The sequence below is a fragment of the Conger conger genome, chromosome 13 (assembly GCF_963514075.1).
Source record: "Conger conger chromosome 13, fConCon1.1, whole genome shotgun sequence".
Lineage (NCBI taxonomy): Eukaryota > Metazoa > Chordata > Actinopteri > Anguilliformes > Congridae > Conger > Conger conger.
Genome location: NC_083772.1, coordinates 23,746,405 through 23,764,651, shown reverse-complemented (window position 1 = coordinate 23,764,651; position 18,247 = coordinate 23,746,405). Strand labels below are relative to the sequence as shown.

The 18,247-nt window shown below is 41.2% G+C and overlaps 3 protein-coding genes across 3 annotated transcripts; all 3 read left to right on the top strand.

The window, feature by feature from the left end:
* Positions 1-1,649: 1,649 nt before the first annotated feature.
* On the top strand, positions 1,650-2,672 carry LOC133107471 (trace amine-associated receptor 13c-like). The gene has a single exon (XM_061216458.1). The coding sequence runs from the start codon at positions 1,650-1,652 to the stop codon at positions 2,670-2,672; it is 1,023 nt and encodes a 340-aa protein (XP_061072442.1).
* Positions 2,673-7,635: 4,963 nt separating this feature from the next.
* On the top strand, positions 7,636-12,807 carry LOC133107470 (trace amine-associated receptor 13c-like). The gene is made up of 3 exons (XM_061216457.1): positions 7,636-8,485; positions 9,917-9,936; positions 12,796-12,807. The coding sequence occupies exons 1-3, from the start codon at positions 7,636-7,638 to the stop codon at positions 12,805-12,807; spliced, it is 882 nt and encodes a 293-aa protein (XP_061072441.1).
* A 504-nt stretch (positions 12,808-13,311) lies between these two features.
* LOC133107468 (trace amine-associated receptor 13c-like) lies at positions 13,312-14,322 on the top strand. Its single transcript, XM_061216456.1, has one exon. It carries the CDS (start codon positions 13,312-13,314, stop codon positions 14,320-14,322), a length of 1,011 nt encoding a protein of 336 aa, XP_061072440.1.
* Positions 14,323-18,247: the final 3,925 nt, after the last annotated feature.

Here is an 18,247-nt window from a genome sequence, read left to right as displayed (position 1 = left end):
AAAAACTATGTTTTAAAGAAGAGATAATGATTGGCAAAAGCCAAAAAAGACAGGAAATTCACAGAAGCACCGATAACAGTATCTTGACCTATGCACTGATAAGGCTTCCAACACACAATGCATTAATACCTGCTGTGGGTACTGTAACTATGGTGGTCTACTTCAAACAACATGTACCACTGAGCAGGCTGCTGAGGATTCAATCAAATATCCTCTTTGAATCAACAACCAAATAGATTATTTTCAGCAGAACACAGGAGTTGATTCATTTCTAGAAATGAATTAGGTAAGTATTTTATTGCTATATGTACTTAAAATGTACCAATTATCTGTCTTGTTACTTTCTAGTAATTAATGCTCTGAAGAAGAAAAAAAATATATCACTATCACATTCAAGGCATGGCAATGAAAGTATAGAGTCATAGAGGAATATCAAAATCCATTTGTTTTAGTCAGTATATATCTCCATATCTTAATTTGAAATATACACATGTAAGTGCAGCCTGTAGCGTAGTGGTTCGATCCCCGGTGTAGCCACAGTAAGATCCGCACAGCCATTGGGCCCTTGAGCAAGGCCCTTAAGCCTGCATTGCTCCAGGGGCAGATTGTCTCCTGCTTAGTCTAATCAACTGTATGTCGCTCTGGATAAGTGCGTCTACCAAAATGCCAATAATGTAATGTCATTTCTGAATGTTAAACAGTTCAATAGGTCTTAATATCAATGGAGAAAATATGAAGCAGCTAATTTCAGCCCAAAGGCTTTCCTATCTTTACCATTAATTTGTGATTGAGCAAGGTAATGTTTGGAAAAGATCCTTTTGAATGTGAATTAATTTTTCCATTCAACTATTTTTTACATAAGAAATCAGCTGATCATTGTTTGGTGAAGTATTACTTTAAGGCTCCATCTCCAAAATATAAGTGCTAGTGCAGTTCTGGGTAAAATATTAATGTGAGTTGCACTGCTAAATCATACCATCCTCATATAATAATTTTATAATGATGATAGACATAATAATAATAAAAATGAAGAACATTTTATTTACAATTGTATATAGCATTTTTCAAGAAACCAAATACTTTACAAAATCTGGGGGGGGAAGGACGATTACTATGGTGACTAACAATACAATTCTGATTATTTTTATTTATTCTTTATTTCCATTATCCTTCAGTATGAATTTATTGTATGTTGCTTTAGATAAAAGCATTTGCCAAATGTAATGAAATGTAATGTTTGTCATACTTTTTCATTAAATCCAAGATAATTTTAAGACATAACCTGAAATCCACTCTGTTACCATTGTGCTTTGAGAATCAGACAGTGCAGGTTGAAAGGCCTTTCCTCTTGACATCCTCTGTTATTTTATTACTTGATTACATCACTGATATTTCCCAGTTGTGCTTTCTCTCTCTTAAAATAAAGCCCTGTGCAAACAAATGTAATTAAGTCTGACGGGGATTCAGACAAGCATCAGAAGAGAAATAATAATGGTAACTCCATTCTATAAATGTCAGAAAATCTTTCTAGGGAAGACTGGCTAGTAATATCATGCTACCTTTCACACAGTTTCAAACAAAGATCCATTGCCAACATTAAGTAAAACAGCGGGACATTTCTTCAGTGAAACTAACAATTTTCTTCATTCATGAATCTTACAGAAGTCCATCAAGAGGTGTCCTGTGTCTATTCAAACTTTTCCTGTTGGGAAGCTTCATCAACAGCAACTGTTGTACTTTTGTATATGTCTGTAGCAGTAGTTGTCTCGCTGACAGTGTGTGGAAACCTCCTTGTGATCATCTCCATCTGCCACTTCAAGCAGCTTCAAACACCAACTAATTTCCTCCTGCTCTCTCTGGCCATGGCAGACTTTCTTGTTGGGGTAATTGTGATGCCGCTGTACTTTCCCTCATTGATAGAACCACAGAGGTGCTTTGACAAATTTACTTGCATTATTCTTCATGTATCAGAATTCTATCTTACTTGTGTGTCAATTTATAATGTAGCTTTAATTGCAGTGGACCGATGTTTTGCTCTCTCCAACCCTTTTCACTACTCCATGGAAATGACAATGAATATAACTTCGAAGATAATAATCATACTGTGGTTGTATTCATTAATTTACAATATGGTGCTTCTTTATTTCAATGGAAATATTACTGCCATGAAAGCAAACAGCACGTGTGGTGAGTGTATTGTTAGAGTTGATAACGAATGGTCCATTATTGACTTCATAATTGTATTTTTTTTGCCATGCTCAATGATTATAATTATATACCTGAAAATTTTCACTATTGCTACAAAACAGGCAAATAAAATTAGGAGTGTCAGAAAGTGCCCACAAATACATAATAGCTCAATGGCATCTGAAAGGAAAGCAGCAAAAACCCTTGGCGTTCTAGTGGCTGTATTCCTGCTGTGCTTAGTACCCTACTATGTAAGTACCTTTCTTAATGTCTATTTGAGGAACAGATCTGTGGATCTGACAATTTCACTTTCAGATTCTCTAGTATATTTAAATTCTTCCATCAATCCAATCATTTATGCTCTTTTCTATCCATGGTTTCAGAGGTCTTTTAAACTCATATTAACGTTTAGAATATTTGGCACTGACTCTTCCCTTCTGAATGTGCTTGATCGGGAAAAAAATGTGAAATTTCTTGTGAAATGAATGTGATGTTATAAAACTGTTTACTGTACACTGGTTTCATCTTTCAGTAGTGGGTCATAAAGCATGTCTGTCCACAATTCTTTGTTAGTTCTACCACTTCCACTAGCACAGGGGTCAGAAACCCTGGTCCTAGAGAGCCGCAGGGTGTGCTGGTTTTTGTTTTCACCTTAAAATCAGCAACCGATTCAGATCCCAGAAACAAGGTGTGGTGAGTTAACTGTGTAATCAACTGCTTTAAATTAAATATTGAGGAACAACAAAAGCCAGCACAACCTTATTTATAAACTCTTATTTATAAAAAATAAACAAATAAATTCAGGACACAGTAGACAGATTACAGAGCACAAATAATAAAATAAATGATAGCATAAAGCAAAAAAACAGTAACATAATACAAATAAAAATGGTTAAAACAAAAGGCATTACCTCTCCAAGGAATCGCCACCATAACATGGTGGAGGGGTTTGTGTGTCCCGGTGATCCTCCAAGCTATGTTGTCGGGGGCACTAGCATTAGCCCCCATTAGGCAAATTGGTCCCGGGGGAGGGGCCAGACTAAGAGCGATTCAAAGACTCCATGATACGGCCTTACAAGTACCAAGATACCTCGCCCGGAAAAGGGAAACCGGGGCCCCCTTCTGGAGCCAGACCCGGGAGGGGAGCTCGTCGGCGAGCGTCTGGTGGCCGGGCCTTATCCCATGGGGCCTGGCCGGGCACAGCCCAAATTGGTCACGTGGGGTCACCGCCCTGTGCGCTCACCACCTGCAGGGGTTGGCATCGGAGTCGGGCGCTTTGCCCAATGGGCAGTAGGCAAAGGCAGGGATCCGAGCGTGCTGATCCTTGGCGTCGCAGACTGGTGGAACGTCACCTCTCTGGTGGGGAAGGAACCGGAGCTAGTGCGGGAGGCGGAGCAGTACCAACTAGATATAGTTGGGCTCACCTCCACACACAGCACTGGTTCCAGAACCAAACTCCTGGAGAGGGGCTGGACTCTGTTATTTTCTGGAGTTGCTCAGGGTGAGAGGCGCCGGGCGGGTGTGAGGATACTCACAAGCCACCGGCTGAGCCACAGGTCATCTGGACTCTCTGCGACTACGTGTCGCTGGGGGGAAAGCTCTGACTGTCGTTTGTGCTCATGCACCAAACGGCAGTTCAGAGTATCCGGCCTTCTTGGAGTCACTGGGCGGCATCCTGGAAAGGGTGCCGCCTGGAGACTCCATAGTTCTGCTGGGCGACTTCAACGCTCACATGGGCAATGACGGAGAAACCTGGAAGGGGGTGATTGGGAGGAATGGCCTGCCTGACCTTAACCCGAGCAGTGTCTTGTTTTTGGACTTCTGTGCTGGTCATGGATTGTCGATAACAAACACCATGTTCGAGCATAGGGTAGCTCATAAGTGTACTTGGTACCAGAGCACCTTAGGCCAAAGATCGATGATCGACTTTGTGGTCGTATCATCAGACCTGCGGCCGTATGTCTTGGACACTCGGGTGAAGAGAGGAGCAGAGCTGTCAACTGATTGGATCAAGTGGCCGGGGAGGCTGCCCGACAGACCCGATAAACCCAAACGTGTAGTGAGGGTGAACTGGGAACGTCTGGCGGAGGCCCCTGTCCGCGAGGTCTTCAACTCCCACAAACTTCTCATGCATCCCAGGGGTGGCTGGGGACATGGAGTCCGAGTGGGCCATGTTCAAACCATCCGACGACTCAGAAAGGGAAAGCAGGGCTCGTCTCAGGCTGTTTTCAGCAGGGGAGGAGAACTGCTGACCCGGACTGGGGATGTTGTAGTCAAAAAGGTAGTCAAAAAGCTCCTCAGCAGCAAGTCGCCAGGTGTGGATGAGATTCGCCCTGAGATGCTGAAGGCTCTGGACATTGTTGGGCTGTCTTCAGTGTCACGTGGAGGTCGGGGACAGTACCTGCAGAGTGGTAGACCGGGGTGGTGGTCCCCATTTTCAAGAAGGGGGACCGGAGGGTGTGCTCCAATTATCGGGGTATCACACTCCTAAGCCTCCCCGGGAAAGCATACTCTAGGGTGCTGGAAAGGAGGCTCCGACCAACGGTCGAACCTTGGATTCAGGAGGAGCAATGTGGCTTCCATCCTGGTCTTGGAACAATGGACCAGCTCTTTACCTGGCAGGGTCATACGAGTTTGACCATCCAGTCCACATGTGCTTTGTGGACTTGGAGAAGGCTTTCGACCGTGTCCCCCGGGGAACCCTGTCGGGGGTACTGCGGGAGTATGGGGTACCGGGGCCGTTGTTACGAGCCATCCGGTCCCTGTATAACCAAAGTGAGAGCTGTGTCCACATCCTCAGCACAAAGCCAAGCATGTTTCCAGTGGGTGTTGGACTCTGCCAAGGTTGCCTCTTGTCACCGGTCCTGTTTGTGATATTCATGGACAGGATCTCAAGGACGAGGCCATGGTTCTCTGCCGGAAAATGCTGGTTGGCTCCCTCCGGGTTGGGAATGAGTCATTGCCCCAAGTGAAGGAGTTCAAGTATCTCGGGGTCTTGTTCACGAGTGAGGGTAGAAGGGAGCGTGAGATCGACAGGCGGATCGGTGCAGCGTCAGCAGTAATGCGGGCATTGCACCGGACCGTCGTGGTGAAGAGGGAGCTGAGCCAGAAGGCTCGATCTATGTCTCGATCTATGATCTATGTCCCAACCCTCACCTATGGTCACAAGCTTTGGGTAGTGACCGAAAGAACGAGATCACGTTTACACGCGGCCGAAATGAACTTCCTCCTCAGCCTTAGAGATAGGGTGAGGAGCTTGGACATCCGAAGGGAGCTCGGAGTAGAGCCGCTGCTCCTTCGCGTCGAAAGGAGCCAATTGAGGTGGTTCAGGCATCTGATCAGGATGCCTCCTGGGCGCCTCCCTTTGGAGGTTTTCCGGGCTCGTCCAACTGGGCAGAGACCCCGAAGTAGACCCAGAACCCGCTGGAGAGATTATATATCTATCCTGGCCTGGGAACGCCTCAGGATCCCCCAGGAGGAGCTGGAAAGCGTTGCTGGGGAGAGGGATGCCTGGAATACCCAGCTTAGCCTACTGCCACCATGACCCGACTCCGGATAAGCGGGTGAAAATGGATGGATGGACAAAAGGCATTACTAATTGCAGTTAAAAGCCAGGTTAAAAAGATATGTTTTCAAACGCTGTTTAAAAAGGTCCACTGAGCCCATCTCTCTGATTTCTTTAAGTAGAGTGTTCCACATTTTCAGTGCATAATAAAATGACGGTTTGTCAGCAGCATGAGCTAAAGATTTTTCCCATTGTTATAGTTTAAATTACTTTTTCTTTCTTTCATTTTACATATGTGTAGCTTTTAACGTTTTAACTTTAAAAAATATATATATTTTAAATTATACTTCATGTATGACAAAGCATTTATGCCATATAACTGTATTTTAATGCATCTTAATTCATTTTCCTGTTGTTCTGATTTATCAGAATAATGTTTGCAGTTAATATTTGAAACTCTATTCCTGTATAGTCTTTATAGAAAATGAAGTTTTGAAAACATGTACGGTGCAGTCCATAATTGTTTCGATAGTGACACCATTTTTGTTGTTTTTGCTCTGTAAAAACATGGGAGCCAATAGGCTTCATGCAAGAACCACTCGTACAGACATATCATGTTAAATCACTTAAATCTCTTAACACAAGTGATTTAAGAGGACTTATTTATCTTATTTAGAACATTTTCTTGGGTAGGAACAATATTCATGGGCGGTCATAACCTGTTATACGAGTCATGTAAACAGACACTTTCAAGTCACTAAATTTGTTTTACTTTTGGTAGGCTACTAGCCGCAAAATGGTGACAATGTTGGGTTAATTTTAAAGTAGATAACAGTGATCTACAAATGCAGAGTAATATTCAAAGATGTGTGAAGATTCCATTTAGCTGTGCGTATATCGTGGATATTGGCACGGCTGGAACGCAAACTGACCAATAAAGACAATGGACCGGACCGATCCATTGTTTACCTTCAATTAACGTTTTGAGTTCAATTATGACAGTTGTATGAAGTTAGGTGCATTTGTTGAATCAGACGTGGCACACTCATATAAGCCCTTCATACAAAGAAAAGTACAAGAAATTTAGTGTGATGTAGGGACAACGGGACCACACTTCCCAATATTACACAGGACACTTCAGTGACATTTACAGCACCGCCCCGGTGTGACGTATTTGTAGAAAAGTTATCCAATAGTGTGAATTCTTGAAGCAGTATTGAAAATACTTGAGGATCAGCACCAAGGCCAGCAGCACCGGAGGAAAGGCGCGTGGGGAATGTGGGCAATGAACTCTAAGGCTCTGATTCGACAGGCGCAGCTGGGACGAGTTCGAGAGAGAGAGAGGAGCCCTACAAAAGGCCGGGCACAACCACAGAACGGGGCTGAGCAGTAAGGGAGACGGATGCGGAGCCAGCACGAACGAAACACAGCCAAACGACGCAGAACCGAGTGACAAAGCGGGGACGTGGATCTCCGTGCCGGGAAAGGCGCGGATAGGACGGAGCCGCGACCCAGATACCGATGGGCTGACAGAGCCACGTGATTAGGAAAGGACCGGTGTACTTAATTTTTTGGCCGGAGATTTTTTTTCCTGTTTTTTTTTTTTTTTTGGGAAAAAAGTGTGAATTGAATGTGTTCTGAAGACACTTAACGAAAATGTAATAAAATATAATTTTGGACACCCTTATTCCTGCTCTCTCTGCCTCTCTCTCCCCGTGGGGTGCCACAATTTATGCAGCTCTACACCTTCATGCAGCTTCACGCAAATATTTTTTTAGGTTACCAACATTAAGTATAACAGTGGGACATTTGAATGTTCAGTGAAAGTGTAATCATTTTATTCTGTCATGAATCTCACAGAAGTCCATCAAGAGAAGTTATGTGTCTTTTCAAACTTTTCCTATTTGGGAGCTTCAACAACAGCAGCTGATGTGCTGCTGTATATGGCTGTAGCGGTAGCTGTCTCACTGACAGTGTGTGGAAATATGCTTGTGATCATCTCCATCTGTCACTTTAAGCAGCTTCAAACACCAACTAATTTCCTCCTGCTGTCTCTGGCCATGGCAGACTTTCTTGTTGGGGTAACTGTGATGCCTCTTTATTTTATTATGTTCATAGATCCGCAGAGGTGCTTTGATACAATGTTTTGTACAATTTATAATGTATCAGAATTGTATCTTACTTGTGTGTCAATTTATAATGTAGCTTTAATTGCAGTGGACCGATGTTTTGCTCTCTCCAACCCTTTTCACTACTCCATGAAAATGACAACAAATGTAACTTTGAGGATAATAACCATGCTATGGTTGTATTCATTAATCTACAATATGGTGCTTCTTTATTTCAATGGATATATTACTGACATGAAAGCAAACAGCACATTTGGTGGTTGTATTGTTACAGTGAATAAGGAATGGTCCATTATTGACTTCATAATTGTATTTTTTTTGCCATGCTCAATGATTATAATTATATACCTGAAAATTTTCACTATTGCTACAAAACAGGCAAATAAAATTAGGAGTGTCAGAAAGTGCCCACAAATACATAATAGCTCAATGGCATCTGAAAGGAAAGCAGCAAAAACCCTTGGCGTTCTAGTGGCTGTATTCCTGCTGTGCTTAGTACCCTACTATGTAAGTACCTTTCTTAATGTCTATTTGAGGAACAGATCTGTGGATCTGACAATTTCACTTTCAGATTGTCTATTATATTTAAATTCTTCCATCAATCCAATCATTTATGCTCTTTTCTATCCATGGTTTCAGAGGTCTTTTAAACTCATATTAACGTTTAGAATATTTGGCACTGACTCTTCCCTTCTGAATGTGCTTGATCGGGAAAAAAATGTGAAATTTCCTGTGAAATGAATGCGATGTTATAAAACTGTTTACTGTACACTGGTTTCATCCTTGTTTTTCAGTAGTGGGTCAAATAGCATGTCTGTCCACAATTCTTTGTTAGTTCTACCACTTCCACTAGCACAGTGGTCAGAAACCCTGGTCCTAGAGAGCCGCAGGGTGTGCTGGTTTTTGTTTTCACCTTAAAATCAGCAACCGATTCAGATCCCAGAAACAAGGTGTGGTGAGTTAACTGTGTAATCAATTGCTTTAAATTAAATATTGAGGAACAACAAAAGCCAGCACACCCTTTTGTATAAACTCTTATTTATAAAAATAAATATAAATAAAATGTTTTAAAATTTAAAAAAAATAAATAAATAAATAAAATAAATAAATAAATAAATTCAGGACACAGTAGACAGATGACAGAGCACAAATAATAAAATAAATGATAGCATAAAGCAAAAAATAAATAAAGCGTTAGCCTCCAGTAGGCAAATTGGTCCCGGGGGAGGGGCCAGACTAAGAGCGATGCAAAGACTCCATGATACAGCCTTACAAGTACCAAGATACCTCGCCCGGAAAAGGGAAACCGGGGCCCCCTTCTGGAGCCAGACCCGGGAGGGGAGCTCGTCGGCGAGCGTCTGGTGGCCGGGCCTTATCCCATGGGGCCCGGCCGGGCACAGCCCAAATTGGTCACGTGGGGTCGCCGCCCTGTGGGCTCACCACCTGCAGGGGTCGGCATCGGAGTCGGGCGCTTTGCCCAACGGGCAGTAGGCAAAGGCAGGGATCCGAGCGTGCTGATCCTTGGCATCGCAGACTGGTGGAACGTCACCTCTCTGGTGGGGAAGGAACCGGAGCTAGTGCGGGAGGCGGAGCGGTACCAACTAGATATAGTTGGGCTCACCTCCACACACAGCACTGGTTCCAGAACCAAACTCCTGGAGAGGGGCTGGACTCTGTTATTTTCTGGAGTTGCTCAGGGTGAGAGGCGCCGGGCGGGTGTGGGGATACTCACAAGCCACCGGCTGAGCCACAGGTCATCTGGACTCTCAGCGACTATGTGTCGCTGGGGGGAAAGCTCTGACTGTCGTTTGTGCTCATGCACCAAACGTCAGTTCAGAGTATCCGGCCTTCTTGGAGTCACTCCATAGTTCTGCTGGGCGACTTCAACGCTCACATGGGCAATGATGGAGAAACCTGGAAGGGGGTGATTGGGAGGAATGGCCTGCCTGATCTTAACCCGAGCGGTGTCTTGTTATTGGACTTCTGTGCTGGTCATGGATTGTCGATAACAAACACCATGTTCGAGCATAGGGTAGCTCATAAGTGTACTTGGTACCAGAGCACCTTAGGCCAAAGATCGATGATCGACTTTGTGGTCGTATCATCAGACCTGCGGCCGTATGTCTTGGACACTCGGGTGAAGAGAGGAGCAGAGCTGTCAACTGATTGGATCAAGTGGCCGGGGAGGCTGCCCGACAGACCCGGTAAACCCAGACGTGTAGTGAGGTCTGAACCATGTTTGAACCATGGTTCAAACTATCCGACGACTCAGAAAGGGAGAGCAGAGCTTGTCTCAGGCTTTTTTCAGCAGGGGAGGAGAACTGCTGATCCAGACTGGGGATGTTGTAGTCAAAAAGGTAGTCAAACAGCTCCTCAGCGGCAAGTCGCCGGGTGTGGATGAGATTCGCCCTGAGATGCTGAAGGCTCTGGACACTGACGCCTCTTCAGTGTCGCGTGGAGGTCGGGGACAGTACCTGCAGAGTGGTAGACCGGGGTGGTGGTCCCCATTTTCAAGAAGGGCGACCGGAGGGTGTGCTCCAATTATCGGGGTATCACACTCCTCAGCCTCCCCGGGAAAGCATACTCTAGGGTGCTGGAAAGGAGGCTCCGACCAACGGTCGAACCTCGGATTCAGGAGGAGCAATGTGGCTTCCATCCTGGTCTTGGAACAGTGGACCAGCTCTTTACCTGGCAGGGTCATGGGAGTTTGACCATCCAGTCCACATGTGCTTTGTGGACTTGGAGAAGGCTTTCGACCGTGTCCCCCGGGGAACCCTGTGGGGGGTACTGCGGGAGTATGGGCTACTGGGGCCGTTGTTATGAGCCATCCGGTCCCTGTATAACCAAAGTGAGAGCTGTGTCCACGTCCCCCAGGAGGAGCTGGAATGCGTTGCTGGGGAGAGGGATGCCTGGAATACCCAGCTTAGCCTACTGCCACCATGACCTGACTCCGGATAAGCGGGTGAAAATGGATGGATGGACAAAAGGCATTTTGCAGTTAAAAGCCAGGTTAAAAAGATATGTTTTCAAACGCTGTTTAAAAAGATCCACTGAGCCCACTTCTCTGATTTCTTTAAGTAGAGTGTTCCACATTTTCAGTGCATAATAAAATGATGGTTTGTCTGCAGCATGAGCTAAAGATTTTTCCCATTCTTATAGTTTAAATTACTTTTCTTCCTGAATCATTTTACATGTGTAGCTTTTAACGTTTTAACTTAAAAAAAATATATATATTTTACATTATACTTCATGTATGACAAAGCATTTATTCCATATAACTGTATTTTAATGCATCTTAATTCATTTTCCTATTATTCTGATTTGTCAGAATAATGTTTTCAGTTAATATTTGAAACTCTATCCTGTATAGTCTTTATAGAAAATGTAGTTTCGAAAATCATGTACGGTGCAGTCCATAAGTGTTTCGATAGTGACACCATTTTTGTTGTTTTTGCTCTGTAAAAACATGGGAGCCAATAGGCTTCATGCAAGAACCACTCGTACGGACATATCATGTTAAATCATTTAAATCTCTTAACACAAGTGATTTAAGAGGACTTATTTATCTTATTTAGAACATTTTCTTGGGTAGGAACAGTATTCATGGGCGGTCATAACCTGTTATACGAGTCATGTAAACAGACACTTTCAAGTCACTAAATTTGTTTTACTTTTGGTAGGCTACTAGCCGCAAAATGGTGACAATGTTAAGTTAATTTCGGTTACAAAGTAGATAACGGTGATCTACAAATGCAGAGTAATATTCAAAGATGTGTGAAGATTCCATTTAGCTGTGCGTATATCGTGGATATTGGCACGGCTGGAACGCAAACTGACCAATAAAGACAATGGACCGGACCGATCCATTGTTTACCTTCAATTAACGACTTCAATTATGACAGTTGTATGAAGTTAGGTGCATTTGTTGAATCAGACGTGGCACATGAGCCCTTCATACAAAGAAAAGTACAAGAAATTTAGGGTGAGGTAGGGACAATGGGACCACACTTCTCAATATTACACAGGACACTTCAGTGACATTTACAGCACCGCCCTGGTGTGACGTATTTGTAGAAAAGTAATCCAATACTTGAAGCAGTAAAACCTACCTACAGTGTAAAACCTAGAACACCATTTTTATCTTTCACTTCATTCGCTCTCTTTCCGTCTGTTCTTTGCCTGTTGTGTCAACTCACTCAGCTCTTGGACGTGAAGCTCACTCAACCGCAGCTTCAGAGGCAATTTCTCTGCAGGCATAGCTTACCTTGCAGTCACTAAGTCTAGGCCTAGTGGAATATGGCGCACGCACATTGCTGCATCAGCTGACCATCAGGTACTTCAAACAACCAACCGAACCAAAAGATATCGCTCTGCACAGGGGAAAAGACCTCAGGACTTGCAGTAAAAAAAAGAAAAAAGAAAAGAAAATACAATGGTTTTGCTACAAAGGTGAAACAATGTTGTGTTGTTTCATGCAAGCCTAACAAACTCATTCCTTAAAAGGCCATTAAAAGGACTCCTTTAATATTTACCTTATTTCTTGTAGTATGTGGATTTCCAAAATGCATAGGAGGTGAGGTACCCCCAAGCTTGTTTTTCCACTGACATGTTACAAAATAAGGAACTGTTGTCAGTAAAGCAATGGTATCTTCAAATTTATTTATTTTTAAACCAGCATTGGCCCTGGACCAATGAGAATTAAGGGGTTAAGGGGTTAATAATGCTTGATAACATTCAAATAATCCTGCCATTTAAATTACACATTATCAATTAATCAAAAAACATTTTTGTGGAAAGTTTTTTGCCACAAATGCATGTTGATGATGATGTTTTCGAGTCATCCTGCCACTCGTCCTCTTGCTATAATACACAAACACATCATTCTTGCTCAAATGCAACGCAACAATGCAAAATCTCCATGTTTCAACATGCCCTGTGTTCTTTGTGCCCCGGTCTACCCTACTTGCTGGTCAGGGAATGCTGTAAGCCAGTTCTGTCACTTTTACTCAAGTAAATCAAGTCAATGAACTACATTGTAAATCTCTCTGAATAAGAGTTTCTGCTGAATGTAATGTCATATAATGTATACTTGGATAGAGCAGGGAAATATTGTGGTTTCTCATACTTTTTCATGAAGCCCTTTTCACTTGATGTCCTCTGATTTTATCTGCTTACATCACTGATCTTTCCCAGTTGTGCTTTCTCTTTGTCTTAGCATAACCCCTTCTACAAACAAATGTAATTAAATCTGATGGGGATTCAGAACAAGCATCAGAAGAGCAAACAATTCTAACTCCATTATATAAATGTCACCACATCCCTAAAGTATTCACAAGGACCTCAGGTATGAAGGCAAGATTGGTAAACTATATATTTATGCAGCTCTACACCTTCATGCAGCTTCACGCAAATATTTTTTAGGTTACCAACATTAAGTATAACAGTGGGACATTTGAATGTTCAGTGAAAGTGTAATCATTTTATTCCTTCATGAATCTCACAGAAGTCCATCAAGAGAAGTTATGTGTCTTTTCAAACTTTTCCTGTTTGGGAGCTTCAACAACAGCAGCTGATGTGCTGCTGTATATGGCTGTAGCGGTAGTTGTCTCACTGACAGTGTGTGGAAATCTGCTTGTGATCATCTCCATCTGTCACTTTAAGCAGCTTCAAACACCAACTAATTTCCTCCTGCTGTCTCTGGCCATGGCAGACTTTCTTGTTGGGGTAATTGTGATGCCTCTTTATTTTATTATGTTGATAGATCCGCAGAGGTGCTTTGATACAATGTCTTGTACAATTTTTAATGTAGCAGAATTGTATCTTACTTGTGTGTCAATTTATAATGTAGCTTTAATTGCAGTGGACCGATGTTTTGCTCTCTCCAACCCTTTTCACTACTCCATGAAAATGACAACAAATGTAACTTTGAGGATAATAACCATGCTATGGTTGTATTCATTAATCTACAATATGGTGCTTCTTTATTTCAATGGATATATTACTGACATGAAAGCAAACAGCACATGTGGTGATTGTATTGTTACAGTGAATAAGGAATGGTCCATTATTGACTTCATAATTGTATTTGTTTTACCATGCTCAATTATTATGGTTATATACCTGAACATTTTTTATATTGTTAAAAAACAGGCAAATAAAATTAGAAGTGTCAGAAAGCGCCAAAAAATTAATAATAGTTCGATGGCCTCTGAAAGGAAAGCGGCAAAAACCCTTGGAGTTCTAGTGGCAGTCTTCCTTGTGTGTTTAGTACCCTACTATGTAAGTGCCTTCCTTAATGTCTATTTCAGCAACAGGTCTATACATCTTGCAATTTCAATTACATTGACTCTAATATACTTAAATTCGTCCATCAATCCAATCATTTATGCACTTTTCTATCCATGGTTTCAGAGGTCCGTTAAACTCATATTAACACTTAAGATATGTGGCACAGAGTCTTCCATCCTGAATGTGCTTGAACGGGAAACATTTTCTAATTAATTCGATTTTTTGATATAACTTCTACTAATAAATTCACAGACTGTCAAAGACCCTTCTGCTTGCCTCAGTAAAATGTATTATATTATAATATTACAATTATAATATTCTGGCTGTTTTTGGCTTTCATCTTAATTTTGCAATATCTTTACTTTCATATTCTATATGTCTTAATGCCAAATTCAGAGTAAAAATATGTTTTTTAAGCTTTTAAACACAAGATGTCAAAGTGAATTCTCAATATACTCAATATGGTTTGACCAGCTCAAGCTATGTTTTGAAACAACTGGTAGCTGGTATTTCAAGCTGGTCATAGCTGGATTTTACACCAGGATATTCAGTTACATCTGATTTTACTAAATAAATGTCTTTTCCTTCATGATCTGTATGTCGTAATGTCAACTTAAGAGTAAAAATATAGTTTTAACATTTTTAAATGGAACATCACAAGCTAGCGCTGTCGTTCTGTTCGGCCACTGAAACCACACAGGGGTGTGTCACCATGTCACACATAACGTTCACATTAATGTCTTTGCTCTCCTGATTTATATGTCTCAATGTCAAATTTGGTTGAAAAATATAGTTTCAAATGTTTAAAACATTTAGCGTTTAGGTAGCAATGGAGTTTTGTGTCGTTTGAAGCAAGCCAACTTGCCACCTTTCACCAGCTACAGGTTAATATAGCGATTCGGTTTCATCTGATTTTACTCAAAAATGTATTTGCTTTCATGGTCTGTATGCCTTAATGTCAGCAGTAAATGTTCAGAGTAAAAACATAAGATGACAAGATGACAATATTTAATTGACTCAATCATATCTTATCTGACATGTGTATGAGTACTGGCTACAGCTGCAGACTGCAAGTGTATACTAAAGATTTTACTGTGCTCAAGTACAGGCTTGAACCAGGGTATAGAGCTGTCAGCAAATTAAAAACAACGCTGGAACAAAAAGCAGTACGCAGACCGGCCCTCGAGGACTGGAGTTGTGCACCTCTGCATTAGTCCAATGTTGGTAGTCTCCCAGCCTCTTTGAAGTAGTTTTTTTTGCAAAAACATGGTTTGGTGGCACTCAAAATGAAACAGGACAGTACTCCCTTTATCTGTAGTAGAGAGATGACTTTGGTATTGTTAGAAGGCTTACCTTCTCCTCTTTTGAGTAGTTTCTAGAACTCAAAATACTTTTTCGGGTCAATGCGACTGATGTTGATAGAGCAGATCACATATTATAGAACCAGATAAAATAGAGTTTTTAAAGATATTACTCACATATGTAATTTTGGAGTATATCTGTTTTTGCACTTGACGACTCATTGTTTCCACAATTTGATTAAATGTCACTTTTCCTGTCTTGTCATTTTAAATATATTGTTTTATTGTTGTGTGCTTTGCTCAAAATAAGGTTGACAATATGATTACTCAGATAAACTCAAAATACTAAACATGTGAAATATACAGTACTGTACTTTATTATTGTTTCAATGGAACCAACCAAAATCAAACGCTTTATTAGGAACACCTACACCTACTTATGTGATTATCTAATTGCATAAAATAATGTGCATTGCATAAAATAATGCAGATATGGGTCAGGAGCTTCAGTTAATGTTGACATCAACCATCAGAATGGGGAAAAAATGTGATCTCAGTGATTTTGATTGTGGCATGATTGTTGGTACCAGACAGGGCAAATGGTAAATGGTTTGAGTAGCTCAGAAACTGCTGCTCTCCTGGGATTTTCACATACAACAGTCTCTCGAGTTTGCAGAGAAAAGATGGTGTGAAAATGAATGTGTTCCATAATGGAGTTAAGTCACATACGTATGTGCTGGATGTTTCAGCATCATTAATGATGTGGCCTGATTATGGTCCTGGACAGAACGAGGTTGTCTAAAGTCTCATGAGCACTTTCTTCAGTTCTGATTCTCATCTCCTCCTTCCATTCCTTATGTCCTGTTCAAAAGGAATCAAGTAAACCAAGCAAGGCCAAGAAATTAAGAACCGTTTTATGATATCAAAAACAGCTCAAGCCTGTCCTTCGACCAACTCCATGAAGATCCTTTTAAGCCTTTCAAAGAGGAATACTTTCAAGAGTGGCGGCAGGCAGGTTTAATGTTGTCCTGCAGATGTCATCAGAGATTGTGCTCATATTTCCTCAGTAAACCTCTCCTCTGGCTTGGTAATATTTTCAACATTCGCATATAGGCCATTTTCATTCATTTTTTAATTTGGTTAGAAGTACACAAACTTCTAAATCAGTACAATGATCTCTTTAAAGTAAGAACTGCCTCTATGTCTCTATATCACATTTAACATACGGTATATGCCCCTGCAAGATGCATATGCAGAGATGAATGAGACCAATTTTTATTGTGCAACAATAATTACATGTTGAACATGTATGTGAGGTGAATACAGCTACATAATGGCATGGAGGAATTCTGGATGTCTCTGAGGTGGCAGTATATACATTTTGTTGAACAGCCATCATTACCTGCAAATAAGAATTTCCATGTACTGTAATGAATGTGAATGAATGAATGAACAAACTTCCGTACAGAAGATAAGCTATCGCTGCTGACTATGATTTATATATTTTATTCATACTTGCTAGTACACTGTCAATTAGCCTGTGTACCTGTTTAATGTTACTTATTGTCATGATCGGTGTTTTGTGAATTAATTTCATTGTTTATTATCCTTTATTTTTGTAATTTATTATTTTTCATATTCATGTTTGTCATGACTGTCTTAGTATTGCCTGTGATTGTCTGCCTCACCATGTGCTCTTGTTTTCCTTGTCCTGACCCCGCCCTCACCTGCCACGCCCCCTTCGGTTCATTTACATAATCATTGCCCTGATTGGTTCCCCCTGTTCCTCGTTGTCTCCTGCCCATTATTAGCCTCCCTCTGTTATTTAAGTTCTTCCCTTCTGTTCAGTCTTTGTCAGATTGTACCAGTATCTGTCTGTAAGCCTGGTGAGATACACTGTCTAAACTTGTTGCTCTGCTTACCTTTTTGCCGTTCTGTTTGTATTACTTTTTGTTCCTAGTAAATGATTTTTTGGTTGGATTTTTTAGTTCTGAATTTTTGGAGAATATTTTTGTTCATGTTCCTTGTAACTTCTGAGCTTTGGATTTTTGTGTTCTACTAGTTCTGAATTTTGGAGAATATTTTTGTTCCACGTTTCCTGTAACTTCTGAGCTTTGGATTTTTTGTGTTTTACTTTTTATTCCTGTGGTCGGCTGTTGTGCGTTGTCGATTTTTGAGGACTTAATAAACCCTGTTTTTGCGCTCCATTTCTGGTCTGCATTTGGATCCTTTACCAGCATTCCCATAACACTTAGAGTACAGGTACTACTGCACTAGCTTTCATGGCCTTTTATGAATGATTATCTGTGACGTAATTTTAGAAATCCTATATTTTGTAGTCCAGGGATATGTCTGCTGCTCTAAACTATTTGTATACTGTGTATAATTAAACATAATAATCCATTTACAATAACATTAGTACTATTATAAGAAACCAAGTTGCTGATTACACAATGATACAATAATTTTTGAGCAAGTTTTATGTGTCAATTTATAGTGACACATAGACATGCATGACAACTTGCCCCAAACTGTCATGTGCTAATGTTGGCTATATCTCAAGGTCAACTTCATATAAGACTACAGTTTATATGATCAATATAAGCCGTAGTCTTATATTAACTATGATTTAACTATTACGGCTTATATACACTATGATTTATAAATGCAGAGAGATTACAGATGATGGATGATTGATGATAGATGATTGATTGGGTTTAGAGCTCATGTCTGAGAAAACCACAGCTACAAACACTTGGGCCAAGATCACATACACCATTGCCACATTCCTGCAAACTGTCCTGGCCATATCTTCGCATCTTTGCAAATGACTGCAT

What these genes read in the sequence shown, in the direction of transcription:
- LOC133107470 (XM_061216457.1), top strand. Translation starts at nt 7,636, where the DNA reads ATGGCTGTAGCGGTAGCTGTCTCACTGACAGTGTGTGGAAATATGCTT. An exon ending in TTTTAAACTCATATTAACGT is followed by an intron (nt 8,486 to 9,916) that starts TTAGAATATTTG and finishes ATCGACTTTGTG; the next exon opens with GTCGTATCATCAGACCTGCG.
- LOC133107471 (XM_061216458.1), top strand. Translation starts at nt 1,650, where the DNA reads ATGAATCTTACAGAAGTCCATCAAGAGGTGTCCTGTGTCTATTCAAAC.
- LOC133107468 (XM_061216456.1), top strand. Translation starts at nt 13,312, where the DNA reads ATGAATCTCACAGAAGTCCATCAAGAGAAGTTATGTGTCTTTTCAAAC.